Below are 27112 nucleotides of genomic sequence, written 5' to 3'. Positions count from 1 at the left end.
AGACTCTGGTCAAAATAGACTGAGGTACAAACCTTGCCATATCTTTTCAACTGTTCTATGGAGTTGAAAGTGAGGACACTGAATAACGGTCATGGAGCTCAGCTCAGCCACGGGTCTGACAAAATTGTTCGGATCGACCTTACGGGTAAACATTGAGGGTGAAATCCCAGCTTCATTATAGAATCATAGGATCATTTCGGTTGGCAAAGACCCTTAAGGTCATCAAGTCCAACCATTAATGTAGCACCACCGAGTGCACCCTGAACTATGTCCGGAAGCACCACATCTACAGTCTTTTACATACCTCCAGGGATGGTGACTCAACCATTTCCCTGGGCAGCCTCTTTCAATGTTTGACAACCGTTTTGTTAAAGAAATTCATCCTCATAGCCAATCTAAACCTCCCCTGGTGCAACTTGAGGCCATTTACTCTTGTCCTATCACTTGTTACTTAGGAAAAGAGACCGACACCCACCTCGTTACAACCTCCATTCGAATAGTTGTACAGACAGATAAAGGCTCCCCTCAGCATCCTTTTCTCCAGGCTAAACAACCCCAGTTCCCTCAGCTGCTCCTCATAAGACATGTGCTCTAGACCCTTCACCAGCTTCGCTGCCCTTCTCTGGACACAGTCCAGCACCTCAATGCCCTTCTTGTAGTGAGAGGCCCAAAACTGCACACAGTATTCGAGGTGCGGCCTCACCAGTGCTGAGTACAGGGGGACAATCACTTCCCTACTGAAAGCTGGCCACACTATGATATACGTAATACAATAACACACAGAAACATTACTTCATTTAGTGGCTTAGGATTTGAGCCAAAACACCTGTTGCATTATTGCAACATGTATTCTTTAATGCTGTCCATTCCTTTCATTACTCATCCAAACATAGAATATGTTATCATATTCCTTTAACTTTCTACAGTGTTAACCCAGCAGAAGTGATATAAACTTCTAGGGGATGAAGTTGCAAATGCTGCTTGCTATTCCAAGGATGTGTTTAGCAGCAACCACTCAATGTAAGTATAAAATGAAATCCATACGCTATAACCATCTACTCTGCCACATGCAAATGGGATCTCTGGGTAAGTAAATTGCTATCAGACATCCAAGAACTCATCTGTATGCATGCTCTTTTAACAGCTACACATGAAGAAATGGTAAGCTGGTGCCTACAGAAAGGTAGATAAATCTTCCTCTTCTACAGAGCCCAGCAAACATTCAACTTTGAATGTGTGTTATAGATGTACAAGTTTCCTAATGATTTCCATGTTGCACTCTAAGAAGCCAGTACTTTGGGCCTTCAAGGGTTTATTAAACCTTGAATGTTGCAGATACATCTGCTAATAGGGGACAGAAGAAGTATGTATATGGATGAAAAATTAAAAATTAAAAAAACCCTTCATAGAGTCAGGGTTTTTTTATCAGTTATGTTCATGCAGATGACAAACTCTGATTTCAGCTGGCATGATATGTTTTAGTACAAGACAGATTAACAGATCAAAATAAAGAGAAATCCCAAAATGTCAGGTTTCATAGTGAAACTTATTCTAACGAAGCTGTAATACCTAGACACCAGGGTCAACCTGTACCTCTGTGCATCCTGAAATCCTTCTGAGTAATTAGCAGTGCATTCAGAAACATCCAGTGCACTGAAGGCAGCTGACCACGCTCAGGCTGCTCTGGACATAAGTGTAGCCAGCAACAACAATGGTTTCGTCAGATCTTTTGTATCAATAGAAAACTGGACAGCTGATTCCCCTCCTTCGCCAGAGCACATGCCAGCCTCGCAAAGACTCAGATACTCATTACTGGAGCCTATGAGCAATGAGCTGATTTAACTCAGAGTTTCAGGATTTCAAGTAGGGTTCTTAGAAATGACAGGCTCTCCAGTGCTGCAGGGAGTTGGAGCCAAGCAGATGGAGGAGGCTTTCCTCTTTAAAAAACGTGCTGTGTTCAGAAAAGTTTGCAAAGTACTGCATTTTCAAAATTTCCCAGAGACTGTAGTTGCTCCAAAACTATAATGACTATGGCATTTCATAACCTGTATTTGTTTCATTATTTGTGGGGCCACACTTAATGTACATATTGCAATAGTGTTCATCTCCCTTAACACAATAAAAAATGTAATTTAAATACTTAGTTAAGTAAAATGCCCAAATCCTAACTCTTTCAAAATGCTATACTTTTCTTCACACTATTTACTGTTGTTTATGAAGCTCACCTTAACATTTTCTATTTCTAAAAGTCAAGACCTTTTCACATCAATAAAAATTAAAGACTAGAAACACTACCTTTTTCCGTTGCAAAGTATTTAACTGTATCATTCCTAATGATAGTTCATACCCTTGCGCACAGTGGGTAATGGTGAATTGGAGGGAGATTTTGTAAATGTAATACTGGGAAAGAGGTTAAAGAAATATAATCAATTCTAAATAGGTTCTGGAGTATTCTCAGCACTCCATAGACTAGAAAAAAAAAATTCTTTGTCGCTAGGAGGCACATTTATAAAAGTATAAAAGTATTAAAGCAGTGGACATGCACTTCTTTTTCCCTTCTTTTCCTTTTTTTTATCTTCCTCCCCCCCCCCCCCCCCCCCCCCCGGCCCCCCCCCATTAAGCCATATTGAATTTAGGAAGTCTAAAGAACATGAAAAAATAAAAGAAATACCAAGTTTAAAGTTGATTTTATAGGAACATTTATGAACATCCCAAGATATTAATGCTGTATTTGACATTTCTAGAAAATTAGGAGTGATTCCCAGCAGATAAAAATTCAGCCAAAAAATAATACAATGATATGATTTCAAGTGCTAAATAAATTCTCTCTGTAAACTATATTTTCCCTAGTTTTCTATAGATACAGCTCAAATTTGTCATTGATAGATACATGAGATAGAATATTACTTATTTAAAGTGAATAACCTATTATTAATTTTTTTCTCTTATATTTAGTCTGATTTTCTATTCCTAGCTAAATGAAGAGTGCATCTCAAATGCTTCTCAGTCATTCTCATTAACATGGAAGTTTAAATTTGTTACTACTACTGAAGGCATTCTACTTTCAATATAAAAAAATTATGAAGCATTAGTCTTAGAAGTTGCTCCTGACAGATATGAAAACTCAGAAGTCCTTATGAGAGTTTCAGAACATTAAAAAATTATGAAAGTTAAAAGATGGTGATAGAAATTATTCTCTTGGTTGCTATGAATTATTTGCAGGTCAAACACCAAATCAAGAAAAAATGTATTATTAGTAGATATTGAAAGACTGAAGGGTAACTACCTAGCTGAAACGTAGCATAATAGTTATCTGTGAAAGACAGGAAGAAACTAGCTACTATTTAAAAAAAGAAGAAAATAGGAAGAGGCACTGATAGAGAGTGTAATGCAAAGTCTGAAAATGGAAGAATACAATTTTTTTCTATACTAAAGAAATCTCTTAAAAAACAAGTGTCAAGAAGTGATGCTTTTATTATGGTCCTAATTCAACAAAGTATCTAGTTACCTGTACAAAATACATGCTTAATTTTGTGTATATTTCTTAGTTCTGTTGATCTCAGTGACAGTACTTGTATCTCATCATTGGGTTAAGTCTTTTGAAAACTAGAGCTAAGACAGCCTTGATCTAGGCAAAAGCAGTGAAAAGTTAAGTAAATAATTATAAAGAAAACTCAAGGGAGAAATGGCTTGAAAACAGACTTTCAATCTAAGATATTTGAAATCAGATGTCAATATTCTGTGTTCATCTCACCTGTAATGTGCTTTGGCCTTTGATAAAAAGCCTGCAAAGCTTAGAACCATTTGACAGAGCTGCTGGCTGAGGAACAGGAGATATCTCAGTCTTCATTGATTTATATATGGTAGGCTTTTTTTTTTTTTTTTTCTACTTTACATCTGGAGTTTCTAACCTATAACTATCTTTTAGTTTGGAATTGAAAGGGGTTCTTGATGAGATTGTTATTTTATTTTGTTATATATATATATTAGACATGTACTTGAGATTCTGTAAAGCACAAAGACAGAAAAAAGCAGGAATTTTTCTTTGAGTTAGTAAGTTTCAAGGACAGAATCTAGAAAATCCCATATTCAGTGAAGACATAAATTGAGATTTTATTGTTTGAATTGCGTTTCAGATGTAAATAAGTAGCATAAGCATGAAGAGTTAAGAGAGGCAGTTCTCCAACAATAAAATTGTAATTAAATAAGAGGAAAATCCCTTTTTGTAACCATTAATATTTAGAAAGATGAAAGCTGCATTTTTCTAAATGTGATTTTAATAGAATTTGAAATTGATACTCATAGAGCAGGATTTCTTATTGCCACAATTTGCCAATAGCCAATAAGAATACATATGCAGTGGAAAGGCTGCTGTTGCAAACTTATTCTATGGGTCCTCAGGGAAGATTCTGTAATTGCAAAGTCACTAACTTCAGCAGTAATTTCAGTCTAGCTATGCCTGCATAGCATAATCATTAACACAAGTGCTTTGGCGGTGCCTAAACCATTGGTAAAATTTATATTTGAAAGTTATCAACTAAGTCATACTGAAACATTAAGAATCTCCAAGTGTTGCCTTTCCTTGCTGTGTAAGAGGTTTACTGGGATGAAACCGAGGAAAGAGTGTATTTTACCTGTTCTTGTCTTATACTGTTAATAAAATATTATCTGGGCAATCCCATAGGTCTGTCCACGAACCCTGCTAGACTTTTGCAGCTGAATAATAGTAAGGACAAAAATCATGAGTACCTAAGGTCTCTCAAGTGCAACAGAGACTTCAAGGCAGAAAATGTTTCATCAATCTCCTAATTTTAGCATTGATTTGCTTCCACTCAGCAAGCAGCAGAAACTCATCTCTTAAGAAAGTGTAACCAGCACAGCCAAGAAACAGACACTATAGGTGTCATGTACCAAATCCAAACAAGATTTCCTGAATTTAGAGAGCTCAGCAGTGACACATTTTAATCACATTAGGAGCACTTTTTTTAAATTATTATTATTATTTCAGCAATGTAGGGGGGAAAAAAACCAAAAAACCAAGCAACCTCCAGAACTGAAAGCGAAACCTGGAGAAACTCCCCAGCCCTGGCTCTCAGGCGCCTTCCCTGCCTGCACCCCAGCTGCACAGAGGCTGTTTCTTCCCTCAATTCACCAAGTTTTCCTAGGCTGTGAAAGCTGAGAATAAGATCAAGGACACCATGGAGAGCTCCTGTCCAACATTGTAGAAACAGCTGATGGGACCTAAAGAACCAAGGGTCATTGTGAGGGTCATCATATCAGGTTCTAAGCAAAGCTCTCACTTTCTAGTTATCAGCTGCTTACAGGGTTTTTTGTTCTTAAGGCTGAAACTTGACTTTTCATCAGCCTAGCTGCAAGAAAAGGTATTTATGTAAATTTCATTACAAAACTATTTACAACACATTTGTTCAGACTTTCTCTTTAATTGCTACTTTTTTATTCTTACCAATTTTAATGCCAGCCTCTTAATGTAAATTTTCTTCTTTTTTACGATACTGTTCACCTGTTGCTTATTAATTCCTTCATACAAAAACTTCCACCAATTTAAACGTTTACTAAGGAACAAAGGTTGGTCTCAATGATCTTGAAGGTCTCTTCCAACCAAAAATGTTCTATGACTCTAATGTACCTAGGTAACCGTAGGAGCTTGTGCATGTAGACTGCTTCTACTGCTAACTGTACCATACGCTTTTTTCTTTGAAACTGGAATCTGGAATGTAAACACACATTTAAGTTCTTTATTTTGAGTAATTTTGCCTATCTGACCATGTCCAATGGTTTTCAGCCTGTCATCCATAGACTTCCGGATTTATCCTTAGTATACCTTAATGCCGGCATACAGACATCTCCACATCCATTGGGATCTCTCAGGTCTTGAAATGTCAAGAAAAAGATGAAAACAGATGATTTGGTCACTTTGAGCCTCCTGTCCACTTTAAGGCAGAATCGTAAATGGTGCTGCTTAGAGAAGTGGAAGTGGTCTGACTCCCCTCTCCACCCTCATTGTCTGCTGTGGCTGTCATGCCTGGGGACTGATCTTTTTGCACAATTTGATGAGAAGGAGCAGTCTCACAAAGGAGAAAGTTGTCCCAGGTAAAATCCTGGGAAAATTTCCATAGATTTTAGGGGGCCTGGAAGTCAGCTCACATGTAGGCAAAAAACAGATTTCTATACAGTGATAATATAGCTTCTGATACAAATAGCCTTTTAAATTCACAGAGTGCAAGGTAGAAAGAAGATAGGGCATGTATTGATTGCAGATGCTTCTAAATGTTTACATTCATTTTTACTCTTTGTTCATCAAGTCATTTAAAAACTGAAAAAGTCAGCAAGAGAAGATCCTTGGAAAATGAAAATACATAAAGAGTAACTGCTGAAACACTGAATGTGGTAAAAAATCTCTTGTGTTGGAGCTCAACGTATGGCAAAATAGAAGAAATCATCACTTCTAAAAGTGGTTTTCTCTAATAATGTGTTAGTCCTTAAAGTGCACTTCATGGACAAAGCTTTTTAAAATAAGCTTTTAAGTTTAAAAGGGCAAACCTAAAAAGATTGCCTGACATTTAACAATGATCAGCCCTCAGAAGTTCCCAGAATTTTCTTCTTTCCAGAATAATATTGGACATCTCTTTGTTTGCATACCACTTCAAGGTATCATGTTCATCATGTATGGGGAGAGATCTTGAGCTGAAATTCTCCACTTAAAGAGATTTAGGAGTTTCTGACCACCAGACTGGTAGGGGTGAGCTTTATCTCTGAGATGCAAGGTCACAACAAACACCTGCAGGTGAGAAAGTTACTGCTTTGCCAAGTGTCAGAGTATTTTTCTTGCCCCTGTGTTCCAGCTCCCAGGGGGATCTATCAGACGTTCACAGTGAGGTCCCCTGACTAAATGCTGGCATGTCACGTTGCTCAACACTGGAGGATACAATATGCTGTTCGTCATGCAGTCCCCTGGTGTGTAGTCAGCTCCCAGGCAGCTGGAAAGCACGGGGACAGAGTGGGAGGAAAAGCAGTAAAATGTGAGCTGGATTTGATTATATTCCAGTTTAGAAGGAAAAGCAGGGAATTAACCATGAAAACAAAAAAGGGGGCTTTGATGCCCGTTCCCAGATGACAATAAAGGCGAGACCGAGCTAAAGTATTTGCAGGAGACAGAAAAAAATGGAAGGAGAGTCTAGTCTCCAGGATGAGAGAGAAGATGCGAAAGTGAAAGGTGCAAGTTAAAGAAATGAGGAATCAGCAGCTGTGATCACTTGCTTAATCTGCAGTACACTTACGGAAAGTAATAAATTAAGTTGCATTAGCTGTAAGGGTTAAATACTTTGTTGTCAAATATTTCTCACAATTTACCCCTGCCTCCCACAGAAATGCATATGTTATTCTGAGAAAAACTGATGTGTCTAAGGCTTGGAAAGGAAAGAGGAATTGTGATGAGATCTGACATCCTGAAGGGCTTGTTCTCTGATCAGGGTAGAAATGAAGCAGTGCATTTTAAAAGAGATTTTCAACTGAAAATTGTAATTGGACCTCATTTGAAGTGTTTCAAATCCTCTCTGGGTACAATATAGTGCACACAAAAAAAGCTTGTGATATTTTGATGTTTGCTTATCTACATGCTGTCCTGAAGTATGACAGAACATGGTGTAAATTATGAATAGCACGTGGGCGCTCTGCTGTTGCACTGCAGGAGATGTAGTTAGGAGAAGATTTTAGAGTTCAGCATTTTGTGTCTGTCGCTAACAAACTAAGCCAAGGGAAAGTATCGAATGTATGTCTGCAATTTATTTCTTCACAAGCTGTGGCTTGGTTTTCTGTGGGGCATTTTCTCTCTGTCTTCTTGTTTTTCAAGAGTGTAAGTGAAAGACATAGAGTAAAAAGTCCAGCTGCAGTATCTTCATCGGCACAATGGGTTTTATCAATGTTGCTAGCATATTGAATGCAGTAGAAGTTACAAGCTTCCATTAGGCTCCTGCAAGTAGTATTTTTCTTCTTATATTACTGTGGTTAAGCACCCAAGCTATCAGTGTTTACACTGGTTGTCTAAGAAGAATCCATACTTTATCTTCTTTAATAATGATCTGTCAGAAGGATAAACTGAATGGATATTGGTTTTCCTCCTTTTGAATCCCAGAGCAGTGTTCTTTAGAGGTCACTTTTTTGTTATTTAAAATGTGTGATGAAAGTATTGTTGTTCCCAGGTCAACAAAGTTTGGAATGGGAGGAGAGTGAGGCAAGCATGTAATACCTGGTAGAGTAAGTTCGCGAATGAATTAGAATGATTTGAGATAACAATAAATGGCACTGTAAAACTAAGAATTGCTGATACTGATAGAGAAAACATTAAATTGCATCTATTTAACCAATAATTATTAATTAAAATGCCTATTTCTGCATAATATAATGTGACTATTATTAAAGACACAAAATTCATGCAAGTAAGCATGTCCATTTAAATTGGGGGATGCTTTGTGGAGAAAAGAGGATCTAGCCTCTGAAAAAGAATGTGTCTGCCAAAATCCTCCATGAGTCACAGTCCCTCCGGGCCTCAGTTTCTTCCTCTGTAAGATAAGTAAAATAACCTGAGTTTTCTTCCCTCACTAAGCTGCTATATTAATGCATCCTTTCTGTAAATCCAGTAGAAGGATACAAAATGTTCTAATGTTCTTGGGCTTGTTGTTCTGAGCATTTTCTATTTTGAATCCTTGTGCATTTTTAGATGGGAGGCAGAAGTGGGTCATTCCCTAGTGATCTTATTATGGGAGTCTTTCCCTTATATAAGGATCTCTAACTCTGCTGCTGCTCTTCTTACTTGTTGATGACAGATTTGGCCAGCACTTGTTCATCAGTATGTATTTATTTTAATATGTTACAGTGGCTTCTGTCCACAGGCTATTACCTTGAACTTTTATTAGTATTTCAGTAAAAAAGAAGATCCTGTCACCAAAGACGTAGTAGTAGCACAAAACATCAGGAACTCTGACCCAAGAAACCAAACCTAATTATCCAGAGCCTGCAGCTCAATCCAGTTTGCTGTTCAACAGCAGTTTTGATTAGTAGGTGTAGAGGCAAAGATGACCTTTTTTCTTCAATGCTTAGAAAGAGAAGAAAAGAAAAGGCATGTATACATTTGACACAAGCCGGTGCATACATTGCAGATTACTTTTGTTTAGGCTGGATGTCCTTGCATCACAGAACAACTTTAATGATCATTAGCCACTCTCTCAGTGATTAAGTAAATGAACTCAAGAAAATGAATTGCTGGGTACATTCCCAAACACTTGGTACAGTTTATTGAAACTGATCAGATTAAACAAGGAGTAAATTGAGATTCACTTCAACCTCTACCTATTTGGAGAATACAATTAGGGAAGACACTCCTTAGCTTATGGAGAAGTGAAGCTGACACTCAGTATTGACAGAAAGTGAAAATCTTTAATGCATCTATGTTGGTAATTTATATGCAGTGTCGGGAATAAAATCTAAAAGACATAGGTGTCTTCTGGAGCTCCAGAGAGCAGCACGCACATCAGCTCAGCAATCACTGCAGCTAGTGTGCTGTATGAGGAATGCATATTCAAGTAAGTGTCTAATGCAGTGAGAAATAAAAATTACAGCTGTTAACGCATCTTGAACTGAAATTAAATTTGGGCCTTGGCAGAAATAAATAAAAGACAGGCGTACTTAGAAAGTAAGAAACACACTAAGAAGCTGCCTTACCTCCATCTAGTTCTTCAGCTCCAAAATGATTCCTGTAGAAGAGCATAATCTCTATCTTGTAACACTTGTAGATAGTCACTAAACAAACAAGCAGCAGCAGAATAGCACCAAGCCCACCAGCAAGCTCAACTGTGTACATCAGCTCTGCAAAGAATTACAAAACACAGTAACAACCACATTCCAAACCAGAGAAAGATTAGTAGCAGACCTTGCACTTATGTTAAACTTTAAAATAAAATGAAGAATGATGGGTTATTTATTTATTTATTTTGTTATAAGGCCCTTGAAGAAATACCTAATTAATAGAATTTCTTTTTCCTTTAACAAACTAGTTTTTCCTCTAGTACACCATCTGAATTTCTCATTTAAAAAATAACAATTGCTGTCGATGTGTGTATGTGTGTATGTGTATGAGTATGTGCATATATATAAGAGATATTTGATAACTCTCTTCCTTCTCTCTGTAGATGGATCACAGTTTGGTTTACACAGATAAATGTTGATGTTCTACTCACAATGAAAACAGCTGGAATGTTTCTTTTTTGGGGACTATAGTGCAAACAGCTCCTCCCTTATTCCACACACAAATAACATGAGTTTCAGTCTACTGGATAAGATTACACTAAGATGTTTTTTTTTTTTTTTTAAATAAAAATGAAAGTTGTTACACAATCAAAAAACTTGAGAAATATAAAGACAAATTGCCCGAGGAACCTTGCAGCCTCACATCCCCATTATATGTTAATATCTTTGACACAGTTTCCCAATGGTCTATAGTTTATCTTTATTCTCCCCCTTCCCTCAGTGGAGTTGTCTTGTGTGTAACCCAATTTGTCCATTCTGACATTCTCATTCAGACTGTGACCCCATGGTATCTTTACCACACTCTAACCACTGGAGACTCACATGATGGATTGAGATCTTTGCCATGTAGCTCGGTTCCTGAGGATGGGGACTCTGGTCAAATGTAGCCACAACTGTCTACCACCAGACAGTGAGGCCACTTATCAGTGTAGAAGTAATATGCCATCGTGGACTTTCACCCTCAGTCTTAGCTGTTGCACGTTCAAGGAAGCTCAGATACCTATGTGGCATCCATTTTGTTGTTACTTTTCATGTGCTTGTTGACCAAAAACTAGCAACGTTAAAAAAGGAGGGTGGGAGGAGGAAGAGCATTACTAACAACTTTGTAATTTGAAATGAGTAATAGATGGCAAATCTTAAGACCCATACTTTTCCAATACCTTTCAGTTTTGAGGAATGCCAAGAAATCAAATCTTGGAAATCTAAGATATACAGTTTGCTTCATAAAAATATGTACTGGAGAAATCTCAGTTCCGTTGTTATTTTCACAGTATCTTCTTCCAGTGAACAGCTTCTGTCTAAGTGAAGCAGGGTAGTCCTAAAGTAACCTCTTCTTTCTGTGTGTGTGGTTATGCAGATATGATACTCCAGCACAATACAATTCAATTAAAGAAATAGAAGGTTAGAGGAAAAAGTGACAATTCCATTTATTTTGGCTGCGTCTACTGAGAATCACACACTTTTTTATTATTTTGAGGCCACTGTAAGAAGATTTCATTGCTCTCTAGAAGACACTAAAAGTGTAATAAAAAAAAAAAAATAAAAAGGCATTTATATTCCATGTCATTCTCTCCAAAACTGTGCTAGAAACTCCTTTGTGTTAGATATTTTTAAGACTGATATGGTTATTTCAGACTTTCAATACTTTTCTGGTCGAGAGAGGGGAATGTTTTTTAAAACATCCAACAAAAAAATTGTTTGCATAGATGAGTAATACAGTATTTTAGAATATAAATGGAAAAGGAAATTACTCTGCACTGGCTTACTATACCCTGTTTATCATTTTGTATTACAGGTGATGCAGCTGTTCAATGGTAACTAGAAGAAAGGCTTTAATATTTCGGGTTGTTAGGCACAAAATACTCTATTTATGTGCCTGCTGTTATGACTCATTAAAGGCAAGGAAAAACTTTACAGGTGGAAAACAAAAGTTTTTCCTACATTAATGATTTTGAGATTAAATGGAAAAAATAACTGCAGGTAGTCATCTGTTCTTTGTCACTGTGTATGAAATCAGAATAATGCACTGCATCACTCTTGCCATCAAAGAGTCCCTCTTAGTTATCTTTTTCCCCCAAAATAATTCAAGATTATGCCTATATTTCTACCTCAGTAAAGTCTATCTGCACACACATGAAACTTCTAAATTAGACAACCAAAGCAAACAACATTCTCTAAGTCACGCTGAACCCTGCTAGAAATTACCTTGTCATGTGCTGCTGCTGAGCCCATCATGATCAATTATGAGCACAAAGACAAGGCAGTTCTTTCTTAAACAGATTTGTCTGCAAAGTTTCATGCTCTATCCATCTAGGATATGAAGCTTGTATTTTCCTTAGTGCTGGACAACATCTATCAGCGCATGTTTGCTCTCTGTCTTGGATGCTGTTTGTCAGGGTTCAGAGGCAGAGAGGAGCAGTGATTAGCCCAGCAGAGTGCTGCATCCTTACACCCATCCCTGCAAGTGCCTGAGCTAACCCCCAAAGTGCTGGAAGTGGGACAGTCACATCTGTGCAGCGCCATGGAAGGCAGGACGGATTGGCCTGGGCACAGTGTCACACCAAGCTGATTGCTTTCAGGACCCTGAGTTAGTGTTTCTGCAGGATGCTAAACCGTGCCCTACAGGGACACTGTCTGGCTTTGAGCTGCTGCAGGGATTTTGTGAACAGCATTACCCTGTGTTGCTCTGAACTGAAGGTTGAGAGGTGAGGAGCAGAAGGCTCAGTCCTGCCTCTGCTGTTGGCCCCTTGGGTGACGGAAGCCACTTCACATTTCTGTGCCTTGGTTTTCCCAATAAGAACATGGGAGGGTGCTTCTGACTCCTTTGTAGGAGAGGATACTCCTGAAAGGTGCTCTACAAATGCCAGGGGTGTTGGTGATGTGTATACCAACAACGTCAACAATGATGTAGTGACTGTTAAAGCTAAGTTAAAGTGTAACAGCAAGGTTAGAGCGTCAGGTTACCTTCACAACAACAATTTTTTCTGCCTCTTTATTCTGCCTTTTGCATTGCGATTTGAGCACAGTTGCTGCAGCAGGCATTACACTCCCTTTGAAGTGTGATCTGTTTTTCCTGCTGAAATTCAAGTTTCTTGTAGTGGCTACGTGCTAAAAAGATTCAATTTCAGCACAATTCCGCATCAGAGGGGAGAGACGAAAAGTGCAAACCTTTTAAAATCTATTTAGCCTCTGTGTTATGTTGCTCAAATTACAGACCTGGCCCTCCTTAAGGAGGTGAGACTAAATGTAGAAAATAGTAGAGGAAAATTACTTGGCTAACCCTTAGGGGGACAGGCATTCTGTTAAACACAACAAATGAGCGAGTGCCAGGGAGTTACATCCAGAAGCACAGCAATCATTTAGTTACAGGCAATTAGCAATAGTCCTCAAGTAGCACAGGAACATTTCTACTCCAAGGGAAAACACATTGATTACTGCAGCAATAGTAGATTGGTTTCTGAATAAATAGCTTCAATTTAAAACAAGATTTGTTACAAGCATTTTGACCAATGGCTACAATTTTTTTTCCTTATCAGGAGGCCAAGCAACCCAATGAAAGAGACAGCTAATTAAAACAAAGTACGCGTCCTCTCCAAACATCCGGCATGATACAGCCGGTAATAAATGCACTCATTTTATACTGATTCTATCCTAATAATTAGGCATATTTGTAGGATATATCTTTGATCTTCACCTGGCTTTAATATTTGATAAACTTCCTTTCACTGTGTCATACAGGTGATTCACTTACCATGGCTGGAGTTGTAACAAGAAAGTAAATAAAAGGGTGCCTTCAAAGATTAGTATCTTTTGGCTTATACAACATGCTTCAGGGACTTTACATTTAATGATCTGTAATAATTTAAAATTAATCTTATTCTATTCATTACTCCACATGCAACTGAGCTACTAAGAAAAATAATTATATTTCAAACATTCCTTTTTTGTGATTTATAACTATTTGAGGACATGTGATTTATAGCTGTGTATTCAATTTCTGAGACTTTTTCAAAATCCAATTACAGTCTATCTAAGGTTTCAACTTTGCAATCACTTACGCAGATTGCTTAACTTCATGGACTGTAAGTAATCCCTCTGAGGTCAACAGGACTATTCGCAGAGCTTCAGGTTAGTGCATATATAAATCTTTGCAACTCTGTGGCCTAAACACTGCTTGTCCTAGATGATTTAACTCACAAAGCTACAAGGTTTGGTTAAAGACAGTTCTCAGTTTCTCTAGGTATACTTTCATAGACTTCAATTATTAAATTAAAGGTAATGTATATAATTTGGAAGGGAGACGTTGAATATGGTACTAAAGCTCTCGTGATGACACCTGAGAGAAGCTAAAGAAGGCAGATACTGACAACTAGCACGAGACTGATGTGTCATAACATGGAACTTTGGTTATAAATGTGTGTGTTTCTTCTAAAGGAAGAAGGAGGCTGGCTAACACAGAAGTGTTCATCTGAGTCTCATTTCAGACATCAGCAGTAAGAAGCACGCAGAGTTTAGGTTAGGAAGAAAGAAAACCATACTCACAGTTTAAAAATGGAGAAGTATGTGCTTCTTTTCTATTTTTTTTCCCCACTCAATACAATATTTATTATGACATGGCTGTAAAACAATTTATCTTTCTAAAGTATAGCATATGAAACCATAGCTTTATACAGCATATACAAATCCAATATGCACATATATGTATAAAACCTATTCTCTACTTTTTTAGGATTTTTTGTTTGTTTTGTTTCAACATGCCAAACAAAATCTGTTTGTATTTAAGGTATGTAGATGGCTTTATGGACACTGCTGTGAATAACTACTGATGGATATTGTAGGACAGTAATATTTTTAATACCAGTAGAAACAGATTTGAGATGTTCATTAGCTTGATTATGAAATCATTTCCTAGCACAAAGTATATGCTTTCTGCCAGCATAGGCCATGCATTCCTGTAGATGTCTGCAGAGTTGACTTCAGGTGGCTAAATTTAGTTACAGCTTTTAATACGGCTTTCAATGCAGTAGTTTCATTTTATTTATTACAACTAAGACCTACTTATCTCACTTTATTTTTTTAGATCAATATATAATATATATTTCCAACTCATCTATGAAAAAGAACTAGTCAAGTTTGGAATGAGATAGATAGATAGATAGATACGTATACATGTGTGCAAATTAAAGACAGGGATCTTGTTAACCTATTCATTAGTATGGCAGGCAGCATATCTGAGCCTTGATGCTGTTGAATTTCCAGTGTTATTAGAATAGAGATAGTAAATTATTATAATAGAAGTATATTCTTATTGATGGAATTTTTATTTCTTCTGAGAAATGTGGGATACCTGTTCCCAGCAGGAGAATAATTACACTGTCTATCTCCAACAGTATGTTAGCTCAAAAGAGGATAAGGTTGAAAAAAACCACAGATGCTGCAATGTTACTGAAGTTTATTGCATTTAAATACAGAACTTTTAAAGGTAGTTAATACTTTACGTTGAATGAAAAAAGTGTCATGGTATGGAATTGCATTTATCTCTAGTTAGCTTCCCCAAGTAAATGAATTGTGTATGACTTAAAACCTTACTGATTAGGAGAGCTTCTATTTGCTTATTGCACTACAGAAATCAGACAGCCCACACAATTACTTCTTTTAGATCTTCTGAAAGAAATGAATGTAAGAGGCACTGAGAGGTGCTAAAATGTGGGGAAAAACGGAGTACCAAGTTCTAAGGATGTAAGATCATAAAACATACTGTTTACATTTTTTCTGAGGATAGCATTAATGAATAATTTAGCTCTGCATGGATTATGGGAACAATTTGTGACATTTTATTTTAAAATACTTTCATCCTTGCCAATCAAGGTTAAAATTGCACTTAGACATTTTATAAAGAGAAGAGCTTTGATAAAAGTGGTATAAAAGCTGTTTTTAAAAGGAATCTTAAAATCTTAAAATTTTAAAAGGGAATCTTAAACAAACCAACTTGATTGACACTTTGTCAGAGGAAAGTTAGATTTAGGCATATGCTAAGTAATCTGACTAACCTTTTTACTCGAGATGTCTTAGTCCAATTTTCTAAAGGATGAGAAAAATCTTACTGATTAAGAAAATGAAGAGTTTCTGTCAGGCCATGGTTAGAATTCTACAAATTTACTGATTTTAGATGAGAATGAGTGTAAAAAAACCAGTCACTTTCATCTAGGTTTGGGACAGGAAGGGAGGCAATATTCAACTTTCGGCTCTGTGTAATGAACCTCTTGGGCAACTGAACCTTTGCCCTGTCCAACAGTGACAACCTGAAGGCTTCTTCAATGGCCATAGGGGGATAAAAAATCAATTCCCATCAAATCAAATATAATTTCAACTTCAATTCTAAAACCTGGTGATGAACTTGGAAAAGCTTTTCCTGCAGTCAGAATAAAACCCCAATGCTTTATACACTGGAAGTTATACATGTATAAGGTCTTAACTAACTAAATTCGTCAGTTTTACAACAGTTTTGCTTCCACCAAGACTCAGAGATTTGCTGGAATATTCAGGTAACTAGAACCAATTAACAGAAAGTGGAATATAAAACTCACTGCTCTTGTATCTCACATGATGAGCTCCCATTCAGAAATTTCAGAACCATCGTGGAGATTTATGGCAAAGGGAGCTATAACACCTGCGACTTCTTTGCAGAAGTTAGAAAAGAAGTAGTTACTTTTCTCTTTTAAGTCTCAATTGTCACTCATCACTAGCACTGTGTGAAATCGTGTCCTAGTGACTGAAAATGCTCACAAGATAAAAAACTTAACACATTCAAGTCATTAAGTAATAAAACAGATATACACTATAATGTGAATGACACTTTAATTTAAGGTGCTCATCAACAATTCCGTTATTGTTAATAACTGTATGAAGAAAATTCAGAATTATTTGTTATTGAGAATTTGCTATTAAATTGTACAGGAAATATTAATATGATGTTTATATATTAATAAATTATGAGTTTAAAGTATGCCTACCTATTTGTAGGTTTCCTCAAGATGCATTTCCTATAGGAAATATGAACCTGTTTCTTTTTCAAACATATTCCTGTGGGCAATTTCAAACAGAATATATCTCTTCTTCTAAACAATATATTTTAGTGCAAGTCCTATTTTGTCCCAATAGAAAAAAAAGTTTTAATCATCTCTTATTAGCTTATAGTCAACAAGACCCATATATGCCCACTGAGAACACCTGTGACAGAGGAAAACAAACCCGAAACATAAAAAAGACCTGGGACAGGAAATTAGATAGCACTGAGAAAATGTGAAGAAAGGGGAGGAGATACTTTGAAAAAAATGCATGAAGTATGTTACCTGCTCTTAGTTCTGGTGTCTGTCACATGAAAAATACAGGTGTATTATTTAGCTTTTAAAATAATATCAATAACATTTAAAAAATAATGCCAAGACAGAATTTGAGAGTATTTTTGCTTTAGAGTTTTAGTTGCAGATTTGCAGAAAAGGAATTCCACAAAAATAATCACATAATTAGATAATAATCTGTATTTTCAGCATAGTCTATGAGTAAATGACTCTGCAAAGGCTTTGATCCAGTATGAAAGTCGTCCTTTTCAATACATAACATTGTAGAAGAGCATTCTTTCTTCTTATGCACTACATTTTTATCTACTACATTGATAGACTATGGGCTTGTCTTCTTGAATTAAAAAGCTTGTGGAAAAAATAGAATTACAGTGTGTGATCTGCTCCTTATAACTTCTGCAATATGTCGTCTGTCGTTAATAAATTTGTGCTTAGCTGCTGTCAGTACTACTCACAAAATCACTTTCTAGAAGATTCTTCTACCTGGCTGAAGATTAACCTGCAACTGCTACAGATGATAGATGACAGGTATCACTAATAAGTAACAAAATCACCCTTCAATTATCACAAACAGATTTTTTTTCTTCTCACACAAAAGAGAAAATAACTTGATTATTGTAAAGGTGAAAGGGTTTTGGTGAACAGTTGGAGGAAGGGAATGAAAGTTAAATCTCCTAGGTTCTGATCCCTCTCTTTTTCTCATTATTTTTGGACAAATTTTGTAGGAATGGGCCAGAAAAGGAAACAGTATTGGCATTGTCATGCATAAAATCCTCTACTGCCTTTAGCTCCGAGTTAAATGCTCCCTACACACAGCGTTTGAGGAAAGTTAGGAGTCTAAAAATGGCTAGCTGGCTGCACAAAAACATAGACCATACATTTTCTTCACTGGCAGTCAGAAAGTAAAAGAAGCTCAGAAGAAAATTGGGGCTCACCTCCCCAAGATGCAGAGCACTGGCATCTTTGCTAGAGGAAGGTGACAGGGGCCCCAGCTTTCTCCAGGTGCTGGATGCCCAAACTGGGTATGCTTTTCCTGCACAAATGGTGCTGGAGCCCAGGGAAGCTGTGTTCTGCTCTCCTCCTGAAATTTCTCTTGAGAAAGGGGAGGCTACGGTTTTCAATTCCAGTGCCACATCAGGGAAAGAGCAGAAGAACCCTCTCCCTGGCTGAACATACCAGGTGCTGGTCTGTGCTGGGGACCACCATCAGATGGACCCTGCTTGTGTTTCCTGTGAGGTGAGCGTGTGTTCCTGCTGGGCTGCCCAGTGGGAAGAGTGAAGAAGATGCATCCAGGTTTTTGCTGATGATTTAGACTCTGAACTTCTTGCCCTTTCAGGGCCTGTGTAATAGCAGTCGTATCCAAAAGCTCCTCCTGGAACTTTAAGTTTACAGACAATATATTGATCACGGTGAAGCGGCAGCTGCAAGGGTGTTTGAAAGGCTTAAATTTTGCGCTTGAATCCCCACTGCAGCGTTTAGCCCTAAATACCTCTTTTCCCAAGAACGCTCTTTGTTCAGTAGCAGAGCTTTCTGCTTTCCTGTACCTGCTGATTCTGCTGATAATTTACCACATATGAAGTTTAAGAAGGATTATAATTTCTTTTTAAGGTATCTAGTGAACATTCCAGATCCAGCATTTTTGTGGAAAGACAGATCACTAACTAGAAAACCAACCAAAACTAATTCCTCTGCAAATGCGTTGGCGTTCAGGAAGCAAATTTACCTAATTGTTAAGTCCCACTTGTTCTAAGTAAGCCAATAATCAGAAATTAATAAACAGCTAACTCATTCTTAGCAGAAAACTAAACGTGGATCTAAACAAGCAAACCTAGAACGAGAACGAAATGTTGTCATGGTGATATACAAGAGACTAAGGAAGCAGTGCAAAGCTCCTTTTCCTAGGAGACCTGAGAGACTAGCTCAGATTTTATCTGTCATGGTTAATTTATCATTTCACTGAAACAGTTGTCAACATGGAAAGTACGTAGAAGGCTTGTATCAGGTACATTTTGGTTTTTGAGGGCACAACAGATTTTGTTTCCAAACCACAATTTCAGATTCATCTGTACCTAAAGAAGGAAAAAAAATATGTAGGGAAGTTTTTCCTGTTTTTAGCTTTTTACTATTTATAAGGGCAACAAAATATTGAGATTACTTCCTCTTAAGCATGTCATCATGAGGCCACATACTGTGGTGCGTTTGACACACTCATTTCTCTAAGAAAGGAAGCAAGGGAAGTAGACCCTTGCAAAATTTATGCATGCACACTGTTAGATTAAAAAGATGATGGTCACAGAAAAGACTTATATGTTGTCAGTCTTGGAGCTACTGCTTGTATGGAAAGGAAAATAAGGACTCACCATCAGCATGTGACTTAATGCATGTCAGTTAATTAAGTATTGGTTCTAAAGTAATTTAAGCCTTAAAATTTCTTTATTTTCAGTGTACCATGCACTAATTTCATTATTAAAAGCAAGCCATTGGATTCCAGTGTTTGTTGGGTTAAGCTATCGCTCTGGGTTCAAACATCTCTGAATTAGGAGTATATGACTACCAGCTGGTAAATTGTTGAGGTTCAATTAAATTCCCATATCAGTAAATTCAAGAAAATACGGCAAATGCCAGGCTAAGAAGAACATCTAGTTATTTACATCTACATATCTTAAGAAGCAATGACATGAGTTCAGAAAAATGGCTACAACTTGTTTCTCTTCAATTATTTGGAGGTACAAAAATACTTTTGTATAAATAAGTCACACTATCTTGATTTATGGTTTCCTTTTAAACTTAGAAAGACTTTGCATACTACAAGACTAATACTAGGGAAGACATCACTGCTTTGATACAAATTGAGATGCCACAAGTAGTTCAACACCACAGTAAGAAGCTGGTTTGCTCACCTTTACAAACAGTTTTAAAAAAAGCACAGTAATGACAGTGAAGTACAGACACTGCTCCTGATTATTCTTTGATCTCTTAAACCAGCGGGATGCTGCATGAGGATGGGGAGCGTCAAGCCCAGGCATGTGGAGCACCCTCTGGGAGGTAAAACGAACAAAGTGGATCTGGATACCTCACTTTGCAAGAAAGTGTCCACCTCTCTGTAATTATCTCCATGGGAGATGGCTGTGGCCTTTAGGAAGGCTGGAATCACAGGATGTGAGTGGTGACTAGAAACAGGAAGGTCCTTAGAACTTTCTCTCATGATACTTCACTACAGAAATGTTGGTGTTAAATAAATGTGTTAGAAGGAAAATGTCCACAGTCAGGCTATGCAGGAACTCCCCTGGCATGGGGTTTAGGTGGCATTTCTGATAGAAGTGGAATGTATTTTGTTGGCTTTTGTATTATTTGATTTTATTTCTTACAGAAAATTGTTACAGTTGAATTGCCTGTGGCTTCCTATTTTTTTCTCTGTTGAGCCTTTATTAGTTTTAAAGTTCATTTATTATTAAATGCATCTTTTATATAATTGAAAAGGTGTTACTGTTTTTTTCCTAGTGACAGCCATAGCTAACAAACAACTTTGTTTTATTTTGAAAGTTGTACAAATGCCTGGGGAAAAAAAAATCATTGCCTATTAATATCTCAGGAAGCAAAAATTCATGCTTGCATCAGAAGACAGCTCTACAAACCACCCGCCCCTATAATGTATCATCTCATGGAGCAAAGCTGCATATTTACCTCTTTTATGTAGAAGAATACTGGCATGTCGGCGTCCATTTCCATTCTCAACATAGCACGAGTAATTCCCCAGGTCTGCCTCTTCCACAGAATCAAGAATCAATGAGATGGAAACCTCCTGTTCACCGAGATGTTCCTTGAGAACCCTAAGAAAAAAGCAACCATCGCTGCTATTCTGTTTGTATCATAGCAGAGCATTAGATAATCATGACATAATAATGCCACTCACAATCCACAATTCTGTGGCTTCAAATTTGGCTATGGTTTGATGAAATCTTAATTAGATTATAACATGCCCTTTTCTTCCTCGCTTCTAATGAGGAGGCTTGGCTTTGTAAATGTTAATGAGAGCTTCAGTTAATTGTCTTCTTTAAGCAGGATGATGCACACACTGATAACATATTGTTGCACACTCTCATCGAGACCCTGATCAGTAGTATGTGAAGTCTTGAAATGTTAGAAGAAGGAAAAGTTAAAACAGCTATTTTGGGGTTTAGGGTCACACTAGGATTCTGGGCCAAACACTATTTGTGCACTTTCTGAGGCTCTTCAACATGTCATTCAAAACAGTTCATGCCTGGGTCTGAAAAATTATTTATAGAATGTATGATAAAATTTGACTGTGCATTATAAATCAGTAGAAAGAACTGGCATACCAGATGCCACTTGTTCATATAGACAATACATAAAAGACTTGCCGCATAAGACTACCTGTCTTCACATTGCGGTCTTCACCTCTTAGCATGCCCATCAGTGGTTTTAGAAACCTGGCAAGGCAAATGACACACTGCCCTATGCTGCTCCCTCAGTCACACCTGACAAAAGAAATGGAAACCAGCCTTCCTACTCCTTCCTCCACAAACCAAGAAAGTTGTAACAAGGTTTTTGTCACCTTTTTATCAGCCTTCAGAATGCCAGGTCTCTGGCTGAAGGGCTTGGGAAAAGCTTTAGATGCGAAATACAGCTGATCTGGTTGTCATGTGCCATTTAGTGTATTGGTCTTGAGCTTTACAGAATAAACTTGAAGTAGACTGGGGCGAAATATGCTTCCATTTTGCCTATATGTGGGGACACGGAAATGACCTTGAATGTCTATGTGGGCTTCTTATTTTGGTAAAGGAATTGCCTCTATTACTTTGGTTACACTGAAGAAATCCAAGGTTAAGCTGAAAATGAGCGTGACTTCGTATCTTTTGAAGAGATAGTAAACTCCTGTCTAAGAGGTGAAGTGTAAATAAGTTCATTTTGTTCTGTTACAGACAATCACTATAGATAACACATCTGTCATTATTTAGCTTCCTTTGTAACACACATTTAGATTTGCCTTCGTTTCTAGGTTTATCCTTGACATATATGCACAGTGATATACACACATATAGAATTATAAATGAAAAGACAGTATCTTCAGATCCAAGTAGATACTCCGTATTGGATAGGAGTTGGTACACTATGTGAAGCCTGTAATTCCCAATATAAAATTACTTTTTTCTTAATTTCCAAATGAGGCAGCACTTTAGGAGCAGTAAAAGTAGATTAAGCGAATTGCCAGATCCTCTCTAAAACAAGTATTTCAGCAGATATAAGCAGCCCACATAACAAGATGCTTGGCTCTCACAGGCCAGATAACATCCCAGGAAACTCAGTTTTTTCCTTAAAGAAAAAAAATCAAAACATTCCAAAAGAGAAGCCAACTTCAGCATGCATTTAAGGCTCCATGTTTTACAACACTTTTTTTGAGCTGGTGGTTTTTTTGGATGTATTTATTTTTCTTTATTTCATCTTAGTAACTGTCTTAATGCTTGTTATTGTACATTGCCACAATTTGAAAAAGTCACTATGCAAATTCCAGTTGGTTAACACTACCGTACTTGTCGGGCAGCTATTGAGCTTTTGCAGCTTTCTAACATCAGATCTGTCTGAGGCGTGCATTTTTCTGCTTTCTACTGATGTAGATGAAAAGGTAAAGAATGGATGTTGTGAAAACAGGAATCAGTGTTCCCGAGTTAGTCTGTGATAACAAGTATTACATTAACTATCAAAAAAAGATATTGACTGAAAAAACAAAATGTTTTTTCTTTTACCTGATGTCACTTTCCCAGACTCGACTATCATCCAAATCTTCAATAAATTTCTCCCCTTTCATCCAGTAGATTAAAGGACTGACATCTCCACTATATCCAAAGAAAGCTCGGCAGGTCAGATTAGCAGAACTGCCTGTTACAAAAGAATGTAAGAAAACATGTTAATTCTAAATTTGTAAAAAAAAAGTTTCATTTTTTAATCACTTGTGGTTTTTTCTATTTGAAAATAGTTATATCTGTAGACACACTCAGTTTCCGGCTGCTGTTGAAAATGTCCAAAAGTATCTACTCATCTTGTCATTAGCGTTCAATAAATTTTCTGAAAATAAATACAATAAAAATGAGATTCAATGTTACATAGGAACAGGATTTAATTTTGTATTCTTTCTGTGTTTGGTAAGGAAACGGAAGACTATGTGTTTTCCAAAAGAGCTAACTTAACCAAAGATTTCCATGTTTTCTCTGAAAACAGATAAAGGTTAGGTAAAATAGATGTGCAATTACATCTGTGTTCGTTCAGCTTTGAAATGGTTGCTGCAAAGAGGCCAGTAGATTCCTGTAGGTTATAATTTCCAAGGGACAGTCAGTAGATGACAGAAGTGTGCTCATTGCTAAATTATCTTAGCAGGAAAATATTAAACACTGAAACTTGAGAAAAGAACACATGTGAACTCACTCTGTACATTGTGGGACACGTCTCACTGTATGAATGGGAATAGCCATTAGGTATGTGCAGCAGGGAGCAGAAATTCTATATATGTGCAGCATTACTTATTTAATGATTATAGTGAAAATTAAAATTGTGATATGCTTTCACTTTATTTTATTTTCATCGTGTGGTCTTACATTGTGTTGGTACCCCTTGGCTTTGGGGTTTCAGCTAGAGCACATATAGGGAGCAAAACAGTGCTTTGCATTCACTGCTGTAAAGATGTTTGTCTCAACATGCACCAACTCTACTAAACTGCTATATGCATTTCTTTAGTGGATAATTACACAGTGATTCAAGGAAATGTTGTGAGTTAAGGAGTGCTTTTTTCCTCCCATTTTCATGAAGTTTATATTACATAACTTCTGAGGCCAAACTCATACTTTATTTACACTTTTGATTTTTGATCTTAAGATTTTAAAGCTGACTGACCACAGCACCTGGGGAAAAAAAAAAGATGTATTGTTAACACTTCATTCTGTACCAAGATGACATGAGAAGTCCATCTGGGTTCAACTAATTTCCTTAAAAATACACTGCTTTCAGTCAGGACCTGGACCTTCTCAAACATACGACATTAATATTTGAACACCTTATTTACTTTTTAGTATGGAAACAAATGCAGGATGTTGATTACAAGATTAGTAATTATTAAATAAATGTCTTATTTGTCTGAAATGATTTAGTTTTTCTGTGAAAGCACACGACAACTCTGTCAGACTTGAACTCTCACCTCCATGCTATAAATGGTGCAGAATTAAAAGTCTGTAATCAAAATGTGCAACATTGAGGCAAGTACCATCTATGTTGCTTTCACAAACTGTTTAAGAATTGAGTCCTTTTAGTCATTCCATAAACTTTTGGTTGGTGCCACACCCATTGCCAGCAATGCCTGCTAAGAAGACAGGAATATCCCAGTACTTGAAATTCAGATGGAGAGGAAAGGCTCATTCATAGTCAAAAAGTATGAAAATGAATCTCTAGCTAACGAGACATTTTGATAATCTCATCTCATTTAGAGCAAAGTTACCAAATGTAAGCTGAAAATCTTCAGTGAGAGGGCAAAAAATCTAAAGACAGCCACAGCTCCTGTTTCCACACCCCAGGGAGCAATGATGAGGGCACTTCCCTGGAAACCCACCTCCTCAATCTCTACTCAGCTTAAGAAGTGCCATTTGGAAGCACTGGAGAGATTTATTTTTGCAATCTTGAAGCCATTTCCAGGCAATGAGATGAGCATTGGGACACCCCTTTATGTGGGTCAAGTGCATGAGAACCTGTAGTGAAACATGATAAACTTCCTAGTTGCACCCAAGACATTATAAAAAGATGCAAACCCAGTTTCTTACAGCAGTCGCATAGCAGGTATGAACTAGCTGGTTTTGTTTTGTTTTTTTTTTTACTTTGGTTTTGCATCATAATTAAGACACACAAACATGGGAAAATGAAAATACAAAACCTTAAAGAATTATGTATATCTTGGCCACAGTCATCCAGTCTAGCACGCGTTCAGGGCTGTGAAATGTCTAGCAACCACGGCATTGGTGGATTCTGAATCACTCTCAAAACAGGAGAAGGTACCTGCACATCTAAAGCAAAAGGAGGCTCCTGTGATAATTGGATAACCCCTATGACATTATCTACCATTCTTAGAGGGAAGAGTGCTACCTAATGCATCACTGCCACTTCTTGAGCTTTTTCTGGAGCTTTCCCACGAAGTCAAGGCCTGGTTGAAATTTTTTAGCTTTTAAGAGCTGGCAAGAGCACAGCTGGAGGGACTGTAGCTTCTGGACAACTCATCCATGATTCATAGAGATTAGGCACCACAGGTGCTGTACCATCAAAGGTCTCCAGGCTCCTGCAGCTTAACAGGCACCCACTGAGAGTTGATTTTTGCACCGTGAAGGCCTCTGAGCCTTTTACATGTGGATATTAACATGCATAGGTTTGTTTTTTAAAAATAAACATCTTTTGTTAAGAGCAAAATATGTCAGAAAGAGGAGTTTGTAAGATTAAGGTTTTTTTCCTCATTAAATTCTTAAAGAAATTTCCCCCCTAAATAAAATACATAAAGATATTTTTAAACACAGAATCCAAAGTTTCCATTCAACATGAAATATTTACACCTGAGAAATAAATTAGGAAGGATGTAATGCTTCTCAGTAGTACTGTGCCGATCACAGTCGCTGAGCAAAGGCCATTAGCATGCTGGGTGTTCAGCTATAAATTACCTGTACTGTCTACCTTGGCCAATGTTCACAATAAGCCAGTGGGAAGTTCATTACCAGGTCATCAAGAAAGATTCAGTGACCAGCTAATGACCAACTGTGACCATTAATGAGGAGGTCTGTTACTCCAGCACTCACAGCTCTTTGCAGTGGAGCTCACTTGGTGGAGCAGAGACACTCACAGCTGCAGGCTCAGGTAAGTAATGGGCAATGGCTGACTGAAGGGCAATATTACGAGTGGACAGAGTATTTTGGGAGCACATCTTGACCTCCACTCCCGAGCTATGCTCATGTGACTGAGTGTATGCTGTAGGATCGGCTGCATTTTCCCTAGAAGTGCACCTTCGAAGTGAGCAGTCAGAGGATGCGGCGCTTGGCACGCAGAGCGGCTGCTCTGCATGGACAGTCTGTTTTTAAGGAGTCTGCAGATTTTTAGAAAGCATGCAAAATTTAAGTAAATAAATATAACAGCTGCTTTGCCTCATGTTTAAGCTAAAGTATAAACAACCTGTCAGCCAAATAGTAGAAAACATTCACAGTTAACCCTACAGAACTATTCTCTCCATGTGTTTTCTGTGCTGAGAAAAACTGTAGAAGTGATTTGAAAACTATAAAGTTTGATGAATGGATATGTAATGCTTTCTGTGCCATTAATTTAAATTTTCCTGTAAATGCTGCATTATTACAGTTTCATAGTCTACCTTTGAAGGAATTTAAATACACATTTTAAATTAACTACTAGGGAAATCCATCTCTCGCTCTCTGTCCCCTTTGCTGTGAGATATTGTAAATCTTGAGAATGTTCTGTCTCAAGTTGCATCCTGGGTAAACCGCTTTTTTTATGGACACTGGAAAAGTCTAAAGGCATGAGATTAGAATTATTAAGTGAAACTGATAGTGTTGGGGTTCTTATTCCCCCCCCCCAAAAAAAAAAAACAAAACCAAACAACCCAACCCACAAAAAAACCAACCTCAAGAAAGGAAAAAGAGAAAAATGACACTTTCAGCTTCTCAGTATAATTATAATTTTTTTATTGTGAAATAATGCAATAAAGACATGTAAGAGAAAACCTAAAAGTAAGATTCAACTGCATATTTCTCCATCGTCCTCATTTCTGAAGATGAATATACTTTTGTTCTATTGAGCTGCTTTTTGTAAAAACGGGAATATATATCACTACAAGGTTCTGCTCCTCACTGTGATGAAAGTTGCACTGTCAACTCTAG

The 27112-nt window shown here is 37.3% G+C and overlaps 1 protein-coding gene across 1 annotated transcript in view; it reads right to left on the bottom strand.

Moving 5' to 3' along the window:
• IL1RAPL1 (interleukin 1 receptor accessory protein like 1) overlaps positions 1–27112 on the bottom strand; it is a 670884-nt gene that overhangs the window by 6410 nt on the left and 637362 nt on the right. The window contains exons 6-8 of the mRNA XM_086468817.1: positions 22949–23081; positions 20868–21013; positions 9739–9882 (exon numbers count right to left, since the gene is read on the bottom strand). Coding sequence (XP_086324943.1) covers positions 9739–9882; positions 20868–21013; positions 22949–23081 — 423 coding nt within the window. The remainder of the gene's footprint in view (positions 1–9738; positions 9883–20867; positions 21014–22948; positions 23082–27112) is intronic.

The sequence above is a fragment of the Leptosomus discolor genome, chromosome 1, assembly GCF_034619465.1.
Source record: "Leptosomus discolor isolate bLepDis1 chromosome 1, bLepDis1.hap2, whole genome shotgun sequence".
NCBI classification, from domain to species: domain Eukaryota; kingdom Metazoa; phylum Chordata; class Aves; order Leptosomiformes; family Leptosomidae; genus Leptosomus; species Leptosomus discolor.
Note: the sequence above shows the minus strand (reverse complement) of the source record. Positions and strands in the feature narration are given on the sequence as shown.